This window comes from Hyla sarda, chromosome 2 (assembly GCF_029499605.1).
Source record: "Hyla sarda isolate aHylSar1 chromosome 2, aHylSar1.hap1, whole genome shotgun sequence".
Classification (NCBI taxonomy): Eukaryota; Metazoa; Chordata; class Amphibia; order Anura; family Hylidae; genus Hyla; species Hyla sarda.
In genome coordinates, this window is record NC_079190.1 from 332,845,598 (window position 1) to 332,861,884 (window position 16,287).

At 44.9% G+C, this 16,287-nt stretch overlaps 1 protein-coding gene across 1 annotated transcript in view; it reads left to right on the plus strand.

Annotated features, from left to right (window-relative positions):
• The window catches only part of LOC130356427 (complement receptor type 1-like), an 82,938-nt gene that overhangs the window by 52,313 nt on the left and 14,338 nt on the right, over positions 1–16,287 (plus strand). The window contains exons 7-8 of the mRNA XM_056557962.1: positions 7,814–7,993; positions 10,076–10,276. Of these exons, the coding sequence (XP_056413937.1) occupies positions 7,814–7,993; positions 10,076–10,276 (381 nt within the window). The remainder of the gene's footprint in view (positions 1–7,813; positions 7,994–10,075; positions 10,277–16,287) is intronic.

The following is a 16,287-nucleotide window of genomic DNA, read 5'->3' on the forward strand; positions in this document are numbered from 1 at the left end:
ACATGTCGTTTAGACATGTTAAAAGTTTAAATCACAGAGGGTCTCAGTCCTGAGACCTGCTGCGATTGTAATAGTCGGCTGATGTGCATAGCAGTGGACTTCATTCCCCAAAGGCCGTCAGATCTGACTACATAAATATACTACATAGACTAATTCAGTAATTCAGTCACATTTGACTGACTGTCGGGGTGTGCAGTGTCCTTGTTGTAAATTTCTATTTAAAGGGAGTCTGTCAGCAGTTTTGAGCCTTTGAAACTGGTGACAACCCTATAGAGATGTAGGGGAGGGGAGCAGAACAGATGTCTTTGTCAGGCACTTTGCATGACCAAAACAATGCTGTTTAATGTCTTGGCTGCAGGGCCGGTTTTAGGCTTAACGTGGCCCTAGGCAAAAATTAAAAATGGGGCCCCAAAAGTCGTAATAGTGCACTAACCAGATTTGCTAATTTTTGGTCACTTCAAATACTATAAAAAATATCTAAAAAGCTATTGAAAAGTTACATCAAAAACAAAAATGGTACCGATAAAAAATACAAATCATAGCGCAAAAAATGACCCTGATACATCCCCATATACAGAAAAATAAAAGAGTTATAGGGATCAGAATAGTACAATTTTATATTATTGTATAGTTCCCCCACATTAGGTTGGCAGTATAGTTCCCCCCACATTAGGTTGTAGTCCCCCCACATTAGGTAGGCAGTATAGTTCCCCCCACATTAGGTTAGCCGTATAGTCCCCCCACATTAGGTTGCCAGTATAGCTTCCCAAGATTAGGTTGGCAGTATAGTTCCCCCCCCACATTAGATAGGCAGTATATTTCCCCCACATTAGGTTGTAGTTCCCCCACATTAGGTAGGCAGTATAGTTCCCCTCACATTAGGTTGGCAGTACAGTCCCTCCACATTAGGTTGGCAGTATAGTTCCCCCCACATTAGGTTGTAGTTCCCCCACATTAGGTAGGCAGTATAGCTTCCCCCACATTAGTTTGGCAGTATAGTTCCCCCCACATTAGGTTGGCAGTATAGTTCCCCCACATTAGGTTGTAGTTCCCCCACATTAGGTAGGCAGTATAGTTCCCCCCACATTAGGTTAGCTGTATAGTCCCCCCACATTAGATAGGCAGTATGTTCCCCCACATTAGGTAGGCAGTATATTTCCCCCACATTAGGTTGTAGTTCCCCCACATTAGGTAGGCAGTATAGTTCCCCCCACATTAGGTTGGCAGTATAGTCCCTCCACATTAGGTTGGCAGTATAGTTCCCCCCACATTAGGTTGTAGTTCCCCCACATTAGGTAGGCAGTATAGCTTCCCCCACATTAGGTTGGCAGTATAGTTCCCCCCACATTAGGTTGGCAGTATAGTTCCCCCACATTAGATTGTAGTTCCCCCACATTAGTTAGGCAGTATAGTTCCCCCCACATTATGTTAGCTCTATAGTCCCCCCACATTAGGTTGCCAGTATAGCTTCCCAAGATTAGGTTGGCAGTATATTTTCTCCACATTAGGTTGGCAGTATAGTTCCCCCCCACATTAGATAGGCAGTATGTTCCCCCACATTAGGTAGGCAGTATATTTCTGGCACATTAGGTTGTAGTTCCCCCACATTAGGTAGGCAGTGTAGTTCCCCCCACATTAGGTTGGCAGTATCGTCCCTCCACATTAGGTTGGCAGTATAGTTCCCCCCACATTAGGTTGTAGTTCCCCCACATTAGGTAGGCAGTATAGCTTCCCCCACATTAGGTTGGCAGTATAGTTCCCCCCACATTAGGTTGGCAGTATAGTTCCCCCACATTAGGTTGGCAGTATAGTTCCCCCATATTAGATTGGCAGTATAGTTCCCCCACATGAGATTGGCAGTATAGTTCCCCCACATTAGGTTGGCAGTATAGTTCCCCCACATTAGGTAGGGAGTTTAGTTCCCCCACATTAGGTTGGCAGTATAGTTCCCCCACATTTGGTTGGCAGTATAATTCCCCCACATTAGGTAGGCAGTATAGTTCCCCCACTTTAGGTTGGCAGTATAGTTCCCCCATATTAGGTTGGCAGTATAGTTCCCCCACATTAGGTTGGCAGTATAGTTCCCCCACATTAGATTGGCAGTATAGTTCCCCCCACATTAGGTTGGCAGTATAGTTCCCCCACATTAGGTAGGGAGTATAGTTCCCCCACATTAGGTTGGCAGTATAGTTCCCCCACATTTGGTTGGCAGTATAATTCCCCCACATTAGGTAGGCAGTATAGTTCCCCCACATTAGGTTGGCAGTATAGTTCCCCCATATTAGGTTGGCAGTATAGTTCCCCCACATTAGGTTGGCAGTATAGTTCCCCCACATTAGATTCGCAGTATAGTTCCCCCCACATTAGGTTGGCAGTATAGTTCCCCCACATTAGGTAGGGAGTATAGTTCCCCCACATTAGGTTGGCAGTATAGTTCCCCCACATTAGGTTGGCAGTATAATTCCCCCACATTAGGTTGGCAGTATAGTTCCCCCTACATTAGGTTGGCAGTATAGTTCCCCCACATTAGGTTTTCAGTATAGTTCCCCCACATTAGGGTTGTCAGTATAGTTCCCTCACATAAGGTTGTCAGTATAGTTCCCCCACATAAGGTTGTCAGTATAGTTCCCCCACATTAGGTGCAGTATAGCTCCCCCACATTAGGGGCAGTATAGTTCCCCAACATTAGGTGCAGTATAGTTCCCCACATTAGATGCAGTATAGTTCCCCACATTGGGTTGGCAGTATAGTTCCTCCACATTAGGTGCAGTATAGCCCCCCCCCACATTAGGTGCAATATAGCTCCCCACATTAGGTGCAGTATAGTTCCCCCACATTAGGTGCAGTATAGCTCCCCAACATTAGGTGCAGGTACAGTTCCCCCACATTAGGTGCCATATAGTTCCCCACAATAGGTGCAATACAGTTCCCCAACATTAGGTGCAGTATAGTTCCCCCACATTAGGTGCAGTATTGTTACCCACATTAGGTGCAGTATAGTTCCCCCACATTAGGTGCCGTATAGTTCCCCACATTAGGTGCAGAACAGTTCCTCCACATTAGGTGCAGTATAGTTCCCCCCACATTAGGTTGGCAGTGTAGTTCCCCCACATTAGGTTGTAGTTCCCCCACATTAGGTAGGCAGTATAGTTCCCCCCACATTAGGTTAGCTGTATAGTCCCCCCACATTTGGTTGCCGGTATAGCTTCCCAAGATTAGGTTGGCAGTATAGTTTCTCCACATTAGGTTGGCAGTATAGTTCCCCCCACATTAGATAGGCAGTATGTTCCCCCACATTAGGTAGGCAGTATATTTCCCCCACATTAGGTTGGCAGTATAGTTCCCCCCACATTAGGTTGGCAGTATAGTTCCCCCACATTAGGTTTTCAGTATAGTTCCCCCACATTAGGTTGTCAGTATAGTTCCCTCACATAAGGTTGTCAGTATAGTTCCCCCACATAAGGTTGTCAGTATAGTTCCCCCACATTAGGTGCAATATAGTTCCCCCTCATTAGGGGCAGTATAGTTTCTCCACATTAGGTGCAGTATAGTTCCCCACATTAGGTGCAGTATAGTTCCCCCTCATTAGGGGCAGTATAGTTTCTCCACATTAGGTGCAGTATAGTTCCCCACATTAAGTGCAGTATAGCTCCCCACATTAGGTGCAGTATAGCTCCCCACATAAGGTTGGCAGTATAGCTCCCCACATTAGGTGCCGTATAGCTCCCCACATTAGGTGCAATATAGCTCCCCACATTAGGTGCAGTATAGTTCCCCACATTAGGTGCAGTATAGCTCCCCCACATTAGGGGCAGTATAGTTCCCCAACATTAGGTGCAGTATAGTTCCCCACATTAGATGCAGTATAGTTCCCCACATTGGGTTGGCAGTATAGTTCCTCCACATTAGGTGCAGTATAGCCCCCCCCCCCCACATTAGGTGCAGTATAGTTCCCCACATTAGGTTGGCAGTTTAGCTCCCCACATTAGGTGCAATATAGCTCCCCACATTAGGTGCAGTATAGTTCCCCCACATTAGGTGCAGTATAGCTCCCCAACATTAGGTGCAGGTACAGTTCCCCCACATTAGGTGCCGTATAGTTCCCCACAATAGGTGCAATACAGTTCCCCAACATTAGGTCCAGTATAGTTCCCCCACATTAGGTGCAGTATAGTTACCCACATTAGGTGCAGTATAGTCCCCCACATTAGGTGCCGTATAGTTCCCCACATTAGGTGCAGTACAGTTCCTCCACATTAGATGCAGTACAGTTCCCCCACATTAGGTGCCGTATAGTTCCCCACATTAGGTGCAGAACAGTTCCTCCACATTAGGTGCAGTATAGTTCCCCCACATTAGGTTGGCAGTATAGTTCCCCCAACATTAGGTTAGCTGTATAGTCCCCCCACATTAGGTTGCCGGTATAGCTTCCCAAGATTAGGTTGGCAGTATAGTTTCTCCACATTAGGTTGGCAGTATAGTTCCCCCCACATTAGATAGGCAGTATGTTCCCCCACATTAGTTAAGCAGTATATTTCCCCCACATTAGGTTGTAGTTCCCCCACATTAGGTAGGCAGTATAGTTCCCCCCACATTAGGTTGGCAGTATAGTTCCCCAATTAACCAAAAGTTCACCGAAGTGATCCACTAATTCCCTATACTTCCCATATATTTTAAAAGGTGTATTCTTTATTAACTCATAACACCAACAGAAAAGGTTAAAAGTTTCAATGTATCTCTCCTCCCATATTTACAGTGCTCATTCTAGTGCCAATCAGCATCACCTATTGTCTGTCTGTGTGTACCTGCAGTGTACACACAGTTAAATGGGGGAGTCTGCACTGTATATTAAGACCAGTCCTATGCCCCCCTTGACATGTTTCGCCGCAGGAAGCGGCTTTGTCAAGAGGTTTTAGGACACAGTGCCTTAAAACCTCTTGACAAAGCCGTGTCCTGCGGCGAAACATGTCGAGGGGGGCATAGGACTGGTTTTAATATACAGTGCAGACTCCCCCATTTAACTGTGTGCACACTGCAGGTACACACAGACAGACAATAGGTGATGCCTGATTGGCACTAGAATGAGCACTGTAAATATGGGAGGAGAGATACACTGAAACTTTTAACCTTTTCTGTTGGTGTTATGAGTTAATAAAGAATACACCTTTTAAAATATATGGGAAGTATAGGGAATTAGTGGATCACTTCGGTGATCTTTTGGTTAATTGGTTAAAAACAACCCTCCATATATTGGTCCGCAATTGGATCATACAGTATAGTTCCCCCACATTAGGGTGGCTGTATAGTCCCTCCACATTAGGTTGGCAGTATAGTTCCCCCCCACATTAGGTTGTAGTTCCCCCACATTAGGTAGGCAGTATAGCTTCTCCACATTAGGTTGTAGTTCCCCCACATTAGGTTTTCAGTATAGTTCCCCCACATTAGATTGCAGTTCCCCCACATTAGGTAGGCAGTATAGTTCCCCCACATTAGGTTGGCAGTATAGTTCCCCCCACATTTGGTTGGCAGTATAGTTCCCCCACATTAGGTTGGCAGTATAGTTCCCCCACATTAGATTGGCAGTATAGTTCCCCCACATTAGGTAGGGAGTATAGTTCCCTCACATTAGGTTGGCAGTATAGTTCCCCCACATTAGGTAGGCAGTATAGTTCCTCCACATTAGGTTGGCAGTATAGTTCCTCCACATTAGGTTGGCAGTATAGTTCCCCCACCTTAGGTTTTCAGTATAGTTCCCCCACATAAGGTTGTCAGTATAGTTACCCCACATAAGGTTGTCAGTATAGTTCCCCCACATTAGGTGCAGTATAGTTCCCCCACATTAGGTGCAGTATAATTTCTCCACATTAGGTGCAGTATAGTTCCCCACATTAGGTGCATTATAGCTCCCCACATTAGGTGCAGTATAGCTCCCCACATAAGGTTGGCAGTATAGCTCCCCACGTTAGGTGCAGTATAGCTCCCCCACATTAGGTGCAGTATAGTTCCCCATTATTAGGTGCAGTATAGTTCCCCACATTAGATGCAGTATAGTTCCCCACATTGGGTTGGCAGTATAGATCCTCCACATTAGGTGCAGTATAGCCCCCCCCCCCCCCCCACATTAGGTGCAGTATAGTTCCCCACATTAGGTAGAGTTTAGCTCCCCACATTAGGTGCAATATAGCTCCCCACATTAGGTGCAGTATAGTTCCCCACATTAGGTAGAGTTTAGCTCCCCACATTAGGTGCAATATAGCTCCCCACATTAGGTGCCGTATAGTTCCCCACAATAGCTGCAGTACAGTTCCCCAACATTAGGTGCAGTATAGTTCCCCCATATTAGGTGCAATATAGTTACCCCACATTAGGTGCCGTATAGTTCCCCACATTAGGTGCAGTACAGTTCCTCCACATAAGGTGCCGTACACTTCCCCCACATTAGGTGCTGTATAGTTCCCCACATTAGGTGCAGAACAGTTCCTCCACATTAGGTGCAGTATAGTTCCCTCACATTAGGTTGGCAGTATAGTTCCCCCATATTAGGTCACCCCTCTCCCCCTGCTTTTTCTATTTTTCATATTTCCTTACCTGGCTGCGCTCAGCAGGCTCAGGTAATGCGGCGGGTCTCAGGTAATGCTGCAGGGAATGATGAGTGACGTCCCTGAGGCTGTGAGAAGGAGCCAGCAGAGGACGTCACTCATCATATTATCCACACAGCCCACAAGACCGGCCGCATTACCTGAGCCTGCCGAGCCCGGCCAGGTAAGGAAATATGAAAAAATAGAAAAAGCAGGAGAAGTGTCCGGGCCTGCCGCTGGTCACTGTTTTAAAGTGGCCGTGGCCGGGCTGCAGTGAGCTGCTGATCCGCTACTGAGCAACCAGCAAGGGGCCCCCTGGGGGTTGGGGGCCCTAGGCAATTGCCTGGTTTGCCCTGCCCTAATGCCGTCCGGCTGCTGTCTTAGGAAGTGTCCAGGAAGTATGCTCATCTTGTTTGGAGCACTGAGCTTCCTAAACACCCTCTTTATGAATGTGAATATCCCTTCCCCTTACCGCCTCCTTTTGGCAAGTACTGCGCATGCACCACAAATTAAGAGAATGAAACACATTATTTATTCTATAAACTAAAGTCTTTGATGTTTCTGTCTGGTTGAAATCCTCACAACTTTAATAATGTCCTTCACTGTATTGTGCAAATTAGATCTGTTTGTGGGAGAAAAAGTCAGACCCAATACTTCTATTTGCTCTATGCCCAGAGCTTTAAACAATTACATGCATTACTTTTTGGCTTGTTGATGTTCTTTGTGTATGACTGCAAGCTCATGCACAGGCACAGCTCATGTTCATAATGGCAATACTGAAAATTTAAAGGGGTACTCCAGCGCTAAGACATCTTATCCCCTATCCAAAGGATAGGGGATAAGATGCCTGATCGTGTGGGTCCCGCTGCTGGGGACCCCAGTGATCTTTCATGCAGCACTCCATTACCATCAGTCTGATGACTGCCGAGTACTGTGACGTCATGGCTCCGCCCCCGCGTGACATGATGCTCCGTCCCCTCAATGCAAACCTATGGGAGGGGGCGTGCATTACCATATAGTTAGGGCCATGAAAGGTAGTTAAAAAAAAGAGCCATTGCCTTGCCTTGGTATTAACTGCCTAATGTGATATGAAATTTGGTAAAAAAAATTAACTATTTGTGATGATGGCCACCGGCTTTCTTTTCTTTGCATAAGGTATTATATTGAAACATCAAGCTCACCATGAAACGCCAAACCCATGTATTTTCTAATAATTAGTATTTTATTTGTTACAGAGGTTGACTGCCCACCCCCTGAAGTCCCCTCTGCAAGAAAAGTGACAGGATTTGTTGGACCATATTCAATAAATTCGCTGGTTAGATTTGAATGTTTAGAAGGCTTTACTATGAACGGCACAAGTGATGTTAAATGCAATATTCACAGTCAGTGGGAGCCCTCATTGCCAACATGTAACAGTAAGTACTGACTTAATACCACCATTCTTAAATTAACCTCTTCCCTGCTCTACACCACGAAGGATATAGGCAATACTTTCATTATGCTAGACCTGGATCCGGTTTAATGTTATGTGCCTGGATGCTTTTTGACCCTGTGTATCAGGCTGCAACATAACTAGTTATTATGGTGCTGCATGTTAATATTTCTTTGATGCGGTTTTGTAATGCCCAGCATAAAGGGAACAGTGCTCCCGTCCCTTACCGCACACATAGTATTTTGGTCAGTATTTTTAGCCAAAACCAGGAATAGGTCCAAAACACATTATATTTTTTCTCTAAGTTCAACTCCTGGTTTTAAAGAGTACCTGTCATTAAACCATATTTTCTAGATTATATTCTAGGATATGGCCACATGCTGTATTATATAGGGTATGGCCACATGCCTGGGAAATGCTGTAGATTTTCTGCAGCGGAAAATCTGCAGAATTTCCTCTGCTGCACATTTTAATGTTGATTTGCTGCAGATTTTTCACTACAGATTTGGGGGATAATATACTAATATTTAAACACAATGAGGGAGATTTATCAAAACCTGTGGAGATAAAAAGGGCCCATAGCAATCAAATCGCTTTTTTTTTTTTTTCACAGGCCTTTTTAAAATTTAAAGAAGCAATCGAATTGGTTGCTAAGGGCAACTGTTTCCTGTTTTCTCTGCATAGGTTTTGATAAATCTCCTCCCAATAAAGTGAATGGCCCTGATTTATCAATCTGTCTGAGACAGAAACTGGAGTGATTTTTCCAAGCAACCAATCACAGCTCATGTTTTTACGATCTTGAAAGCTGAGCCATGATTGGTTGCTTGGGAAAATCACTCCAGTTTCTGTCTCAGACAGATTAATTAGGGATGAGCGATTTGAATCTGACTAAACCAAATTTGTTACGAATTTAAGGAAAAATTAGCTTCGCAACAAATCCTAATATCGCCGCGATCCGATCGTACAAATCGCTCTATTAAACTTAAACTTAAACATTAAAGGGGTACTCCGGTGAAAACCTTTTTTCTTTTAAATCAACTGGTGCCAGAAAGTTAAACAGATTTGTAAATTACTTCTATTAAAAAATCTTAATCCTTCCTGTACTTATTAGCTGCTGAATACTACAGAGGAAATTCTTTTCTTTTTGGAATTCTCTCAGATGACATCACGAGCACAGTGCTCTTTGCTGACGTCATTCTAATAATAATAATAACTCTTTATTTATTGTTGTCCTTTGTGGGATTTGAACCCAAGGCCCCAGCACTGCAAGGCAGCAGTGCTAACAACTGAGCCACTATGCTGCCCTTAGCATACATCTGCTATGCACAGTTGCTAAAATGGACAGAGATGTCAGCAGAGAGCACTGTGCTCGTGATGTCATCAGTGTTCCAAAAAGAAAGGAATTTCCTCTGTAGCATTCAGCAGCTAATAAGTACTGGAAGGATTAAGATTTTTTAATAGAAGTAATTTACAAATATGTTTAACTTTCTGGCTCCAGTTGATTTAAAAGAAAAAAGGTTTTCACCGGAGTACCCCTTTAAACTCCATTTAGTGTGGTCCCAGCTCCAGGGCATCTAAAATTGTGGATCCACATGTGAGGACATGAGGCAAGGAACTCTGGGAAGGCGGGTAGGCGGGATGACACTGAATCACATGCAGCATGCAGCCTATCAGCAGCCAGCCACCCCTGTGATGTCACCGCCCTTTATAATTGGCCGCCATCTTGCAGCCAGTCACTTCAGCGTTTCACTGCAGGGAGAGAGAGAGCATTGTGTGCGTTGCACAGAAAAACTGCTTCACAGCAGCGATTCACCCCAAGCCCAAATCACTGCATAAACGCACTGACAGAGAAGTACACGTTTGGGTGTAATACATAGTGACTTCACTGCTGAAAGTTACACGCTTGTTCTCTGTTAGACTGTACCTGCTTGTCCCTGCACCCGTCCCTGCCAATAAAGAAGCTGTGGATCACAGTGAGTTGCCGTCCGCTTCATTTCTACTGCTTATATACCTCTATGGAATCTTTACTTTTGTCTTTAATCTGTTTTTTGGCTTTTGTTTGTAGGAAACTTCTGTTACATGCCTCATTTAATAAATGGAAAAATCAGTGGAGGGACACCTAAATCTTTCAACAATGAAGAAGGATTTCACATTGAAGATTCTGTTACAATGAGCTGTGACTCATTTTTTGTTTTAAATGGGGAAAGCACCATCACCTGTCAAGAAGATTTAAACTGGAATCCTGAAGTTCCAATTTGTGAGAAGCGTAAGTAATATATGTTCATATAACTAAGTACAGTATGTAATAATGTCAGAAAGATGTTGTACTACAGTTCTTAAAGGGGTTCTCCACCCCTAGACATCTTATCTCCTATCCAAAGGATAAGATGTCTGATCGCGGGTGTCCCACCGCTGGGGCCCCCGGCAATATAGCATGCAGCACCCATCTGTATCTGCTTCCGGCAGCGCTGGAGGTTCTGGCTCCCAACCACGGGAATGGAAGATTGTGATGTCACGACTCTGCCCCTGTCTGGTGTCACGCTCCACCCCCTCAATGCAAGTCTATGGGAGGGGGTGTGACTGCGGACATGCCCCCTCCCATAGGCTTGCATTGAGGGGGCGGAGCGTGACATCACACGGGAGCGGAGCCGTGACGTCACAATGCTTCGGCCCTGTGATCGACAGTAATCAGATCCGGAGCGAACATGCTCCGGGGACTGATTTTAACGGGGTGCGGTGAGCAAGATCACGGGGGTCCCCACTTTGGATAGGGGATAAGATGTCTAAGCGCCGGAGTACCCCTTTAACCCCTTAAGGACTGAGCCCTTTTTCACCTTAAGGAATGAGCCCTTTTTCGCAATTCAGACCACCGTCACTTTAAGCATTAATAACTTTAAAACGCTTTTACTGAATATTCGGATTCTGAGATTGTTTTTTCGTGACATATTCTACTTTATTTTGGTGGTAAATTACTTGCATCCTTTCTTGGTGAAAAATCACAAAATTTCATGAAAATTTTGCATTTTTCTAACTTTGAAGCTCTCTGCTTGTAAGGAAAATGTTGGCATCATAAATTGGACATATTTTTACTTTTTGAAAAAATTAGAGGGCTTCAAAGTAGAGCAACAATTTTCAAAAATGTCATGAAAATTGCTAAATCTGAAGGGACAGATGTTACAGAACTACAACTCCCAGCATGCCTGGATGGTCTAGGCATGCTGAGAGTTGTAGTTTGGCAACATCTGGAGGGCTACCGTTTGGGCACCACTGTAACAGTGGTCACCAAACTCTGACCCTCCAGATGTTGCAAAACTACAACTCCCAGCATGCCCAGAGGTCGCCGGGCCCCACCCCATCTTCTCCCCCCCCCATTCTGCCCGACATCCAGGAGTGGGCAGAACGGGGGGTTTCCATGGCAACCCCCTGTCCTGCGCTGCCATTGGTCAGAACTCAGTTCTGACTAATGGCAGGGGATAGGAGGAGATCGCAGCACTGCGACCTCATTCCTATCCTTTAGGCTGATCGGGGCTGTCACTGACAACTCCGATCATCCCTATTTTCCGGGTGATCGCTTCACCAGAGACCCAATCAGCCCGAAATTGGAGAAAATCGCATGTCTGAATTGACATGCGATTTTCTCCAATCGCCGACATGGGGGGGTCTCAGGACCCCCCTGGGCGATGTGTCGGGGTGCCTGCTTAATGATTTCAGCAGGCATCCCAATCCGGTCCCCAACTGGATAGCGGAAGGGACCGGAAATCCCACAGGCGTATCCATACGCCCTCAGTCCTTAAGGACTTTAAAACGGGGGCGTATGGATACGCTTGCCGTCCTTAACAGGTTAATGTATTTATGTACCCTCTTAACCCCCTTAAGGACTGAGCACATTTTCACCTTAAGGACCAGAGCGTTTTTTTTGCAAATCTGACCTCTGTTACTTTAAGCATTAATAACTCTGGAATGCTTTTACTTTTCATTCCGATTCCGAGATAGTTTTTTCGGGACATATTCTGCATTAACACAGTGGTAAATTTTCGGCGTTACTTGCATCCTTTCTTGGTGAAAAATCCCCAAATTTGATGAAAAATTTGAAAATTTAGCATTTTTCTAACTTTGAAACTCTCTGCTTATAAGGAAATTAGACATACCAAATAAATTATACTATGCTGTAAACCCGCCCGTGTGAATGTACCCTGTACATTCACATGGGAGGGGCGAACCTCCAGCTGTTGCAAAACTACAACCCCCAGCTTGCACTGACAGACCATACATGCAGGGAGTTGTAGTTATGCAACAGCTGGAGGCATATTGGTTGCGAAACACAGAGTTTGTTACTTATCTCAGTGTTTCGCAACCAGTGTGCCTCTAGCTGTTGCAAAACTAGAACTCCCAGCATGTAAAGTCTCTCAGTGCATGCTGGGAGTTGTATTTTTGCAACAGCTGGGGGCACACTGGTAGCGAAAGACTGAGATAGGATACAAACTCTGTTTCACAACCAATGTGTCTCCAGCTGTTGCAAAACTGCAACAATCAGCATGCATTGAGAGTCGAAGGGAATGCTGAGAGTATTATTTTTTCAACAGCTGGAGGCACATTGCTACAACTCCCAGCATGCCCTTTGATAGTCTGTGCATGTTGGGAGTTGTAGTTAACTGCACTAAAGAAAGTGATGGGCACCTCTGAAATAATGAACGTGGGTGCAAAGAGGTTGCAGAGACATAACACAATTGAAAAAAGAAGAAAAAGACTGGCAACCACAAAAGATGCACACCACCATATGTACAGATAAATATAAATATTACTTTATTAGAAAAACCACAAAGGGAGAGGCCATCTTAAAAACACTTAAAAACACACAAATAAATGTACAGAGAGAAGGGATGTAACCCTACCTCAACCACCTAACCGACGCTAAATAGCATATCGGTGGAAAACTGTCCACAAAATCAATGCAAATTAACCCTACCAAGTCCACAAAAAATAAATACAGCAATATGCATAGCAAATAGATATAATATAAGCAATGCCCTCACACAGAAAGATACCCAGAATGTGACAAAGAGGAAGTGTATGTATATATAGTATATAAATAATAATCCTAGACAATAATTAATACAGTGCCACTATATACTTAACAACATAACACCAGAGTGCTGAAGGCACCAAAAAATATGTGTAAATGACAAACCTATACTACTAACCAAAGAAGAAATGTGTAGTATTAAATAAAGAAAATAACTGAGGAAATATATACTCAAAGACTTGGACCCATAGAAAAAATATATAAGGGTGCACAGACATAGGACAGTTTCCACCGCGAGATAGGGGGACAGCTTGCTTCACGTGTTCCTCCACCCACTACGGTGGCTTCCTCAGGAGTCAATAGAAAAAATGTGCCTCCAGCTGTTGCATAACTACAACCCCCAGCATGCACAGACTACAAAAGGGCATGCTGGGAGTTGTAGTTGGAACTCCAGCTGTTGCAAAACTACAACTCCCAGCATGCCCTTTGGCTTTGCAAGCTGAGAGTTGTTGCTAAGCAACAGCAGGAGGTGAACATGCCTTACCTTCTGCTGTATCCTGCCGCTGGGACTGACGCTGCTGCCACAGATGCTGCTGCTCCAGTCGCCACCACCGCACCAGAGGGGACCCCTGCTGGACCAGGGAGAGGTAAGAGACCCCCACTGGCCCCGATCGCCCCCATGATCGCCGCCCCAATCACCACTCAGTCATTTCGACCGATCAAACACGTGATCGTGAGGCGGCACCCGTGCCACCTCACTCCTGCTGGGTAAGGGTGAATGGGGCTGTCTCGGACAGCTCCATTCACCCTTTTTTTCCGGGTCACCAGAGACCCGATTGACCCCGAATTGCCGCAAATTGCCGGTCTGAATTGACTGGCAATTTGCAGCGTTCGCCGACATAGGGGGGTGTCAGAACCCCCCCAGGGGTTTGCACGGGGTGCCTGCAGTCACCCTGGTCTGTTCCCCGCCCGGCGCACGACGGGGACCGAAATTCCCATGGGCGTACAGGTACGCCCTTGGTCCTTAATTACCAGGGAGCAAAGGCGTACCTGTATGCCCTTGGTCCTTAAGGGGTTAAACAACCAACTGTAATTTTCCCCTCTTCCTATTAAATGGCATCCATAGTTGCTGCAAAATGCACATATTGCTCACAATGAATATAATCATTTAGCATTAGACAATTAACATTATGGTTTAAAAAATACAAATTAACAAAAAATAACGCACCTAGAAGATGTTGGAATCAAACTAAATTAGGTTTCTCATTGACTATACTACTGCAAACAAAGTCAACAATGGTTGGCTGTCAATGGCAAGACACATGATAGGCGTTATGATACCAAATTTACTTCTGCTAATCCACCTAGAAATTGTCCAGGTAGAGACTGGAGTGTGTAACGAAGGTGGTACCTGTTTCAAAATGGTGGACAAGGAAACTGTGGGACCCGCTTGTTGACTGATCATACGATCCTCTTTGCCATTGTGCTGTCTGGGACATCCGGAACCTATAAACTGTATGTGCGTATTGTCACTTATCCTTTGCTCCCAACAACTACTACCTAACAGCTTTGTCTGAATATCCTAGATTAGAGATGAGCAAATTTCGCCGAATTTTCGGATAAAATTTGGTTCCATACAAATTTATTCACGGCGAATCGCTATTAAAAACTTCTATTTCCGGGCTACAGAGAGCCCCAATAAGGATGTAAAACACATTGCCTTGTTGTAACACGCATAGAGTGTGTGCTGTGTTAATGAAATACTGTTATTCAGTATTTCAGTATGACATGCAAATTACAGGCATCGCTATTAGAATCAATGCCGCACAGCGGCACAATGACAGAGCCTGGTACTTGGAATGAGCAAACTTGAAATCCTTTTTTGAGGACCCATTGGAGGGCAAGTCTGATGCCAGCAGCTGCGGTAATTACAGCTCCAATTGTGTACATGCTATAAGTTGCTGCAGTGAAAAAGCTTGTGCTTGTATCTTAAAATCAAGCTGGCGGTCTGCCGTGAGGCCAGCTACTGCCTGTCCCAGCCCCTGCCTCTCAGCGCACCCCCATGCTCATGACTGAGTGTCCACTTGAAAAGGGAGGAACAGCAGCAATAGCAACTGGGACATGAGCACATTCAGCTTCTGTGCCGTTGGATGAGTGGGCACATATTGCTATAAGTTGCTGCAGTGAAAAAGCTTGTACTTGTATCTTAAAATTGAGCTGCGTAGCCAACTACCCCCTGTCCCAGCCCCTGCCTCTCAGTGACCCCCTCCCCCCCCCCCCATGCTCATGACTGAGTGTCCCGGGTGCCCGAAGCGTTTACTTTGAAAAAATCCTGTCAAAGTACAAGATCAATATAACAAGGAGATCACATGGCGGCACAATGAGCCTAGAGGCAGCAGCATGACGAGACCATAGGGCGGCACTATGATAGAGCCTGAATGTGGCAGCAGTATGGAGAGACAATATAGCGGCACAATGACAGTCTGGAGGTGGTAGCAGGCTATGTAGGCCACAGAGCGGCATAATATTAGAGTAGTGTGACAGTTTGTACTCCCTCTCACTGGTGCAGGCCTGACCCGGGAGGGCTACTGGGTAGATCCTGCCAGTATCAAATGCTTGTCGAAAATATCAAGCCATGCACGTGTAAGTAAACACGGCTGGTGCTGCGAAACTGCGTATGAAACTTTGTTTAATTTAACTAATTATGGTTTAATTTTCTCGCTCCAACCTGTTTCTTTGGATTCTTTTGGTAATTCCAGAGATAACATATGAGGACTAGCGATGATCGTATTCTATGAAAAATTCGATTTGTCCGATTAGCAGAATTTTCAGAACATTTTTTGTTCAAAACGAATTTATTTGGGTCGAATAGCCATAAAAAACTGACATGAGCCAGTGGAGACCAAATGGCTGCACAGCCTGGAGGTGGCAGAAGCTGTGGTAATTCCAGCTCCAATTGTGTATAATTACTACTACAATATCAAGATGTGTAATGGATACTGCACAAAAAAGCCGGAGACTCAAATCTTGATGGACTTGAGTGACTTTATTCGCTCCCCAAAGTGCAGCGTTTCAGCAACAAACTGCCTTTTTCAAGCATACAACTACTACTAAAAGATCAAATGGTGGCACAATGACAGAGCCTAGAGGTGGCAGCAGCAGTCACATTAATTCCAGCTCCAATAGTGTATTTACCACTACCAATAAAAACAAACCCCAGGGGGTAACAGGGTAATGGCTTAATAATAACAGCA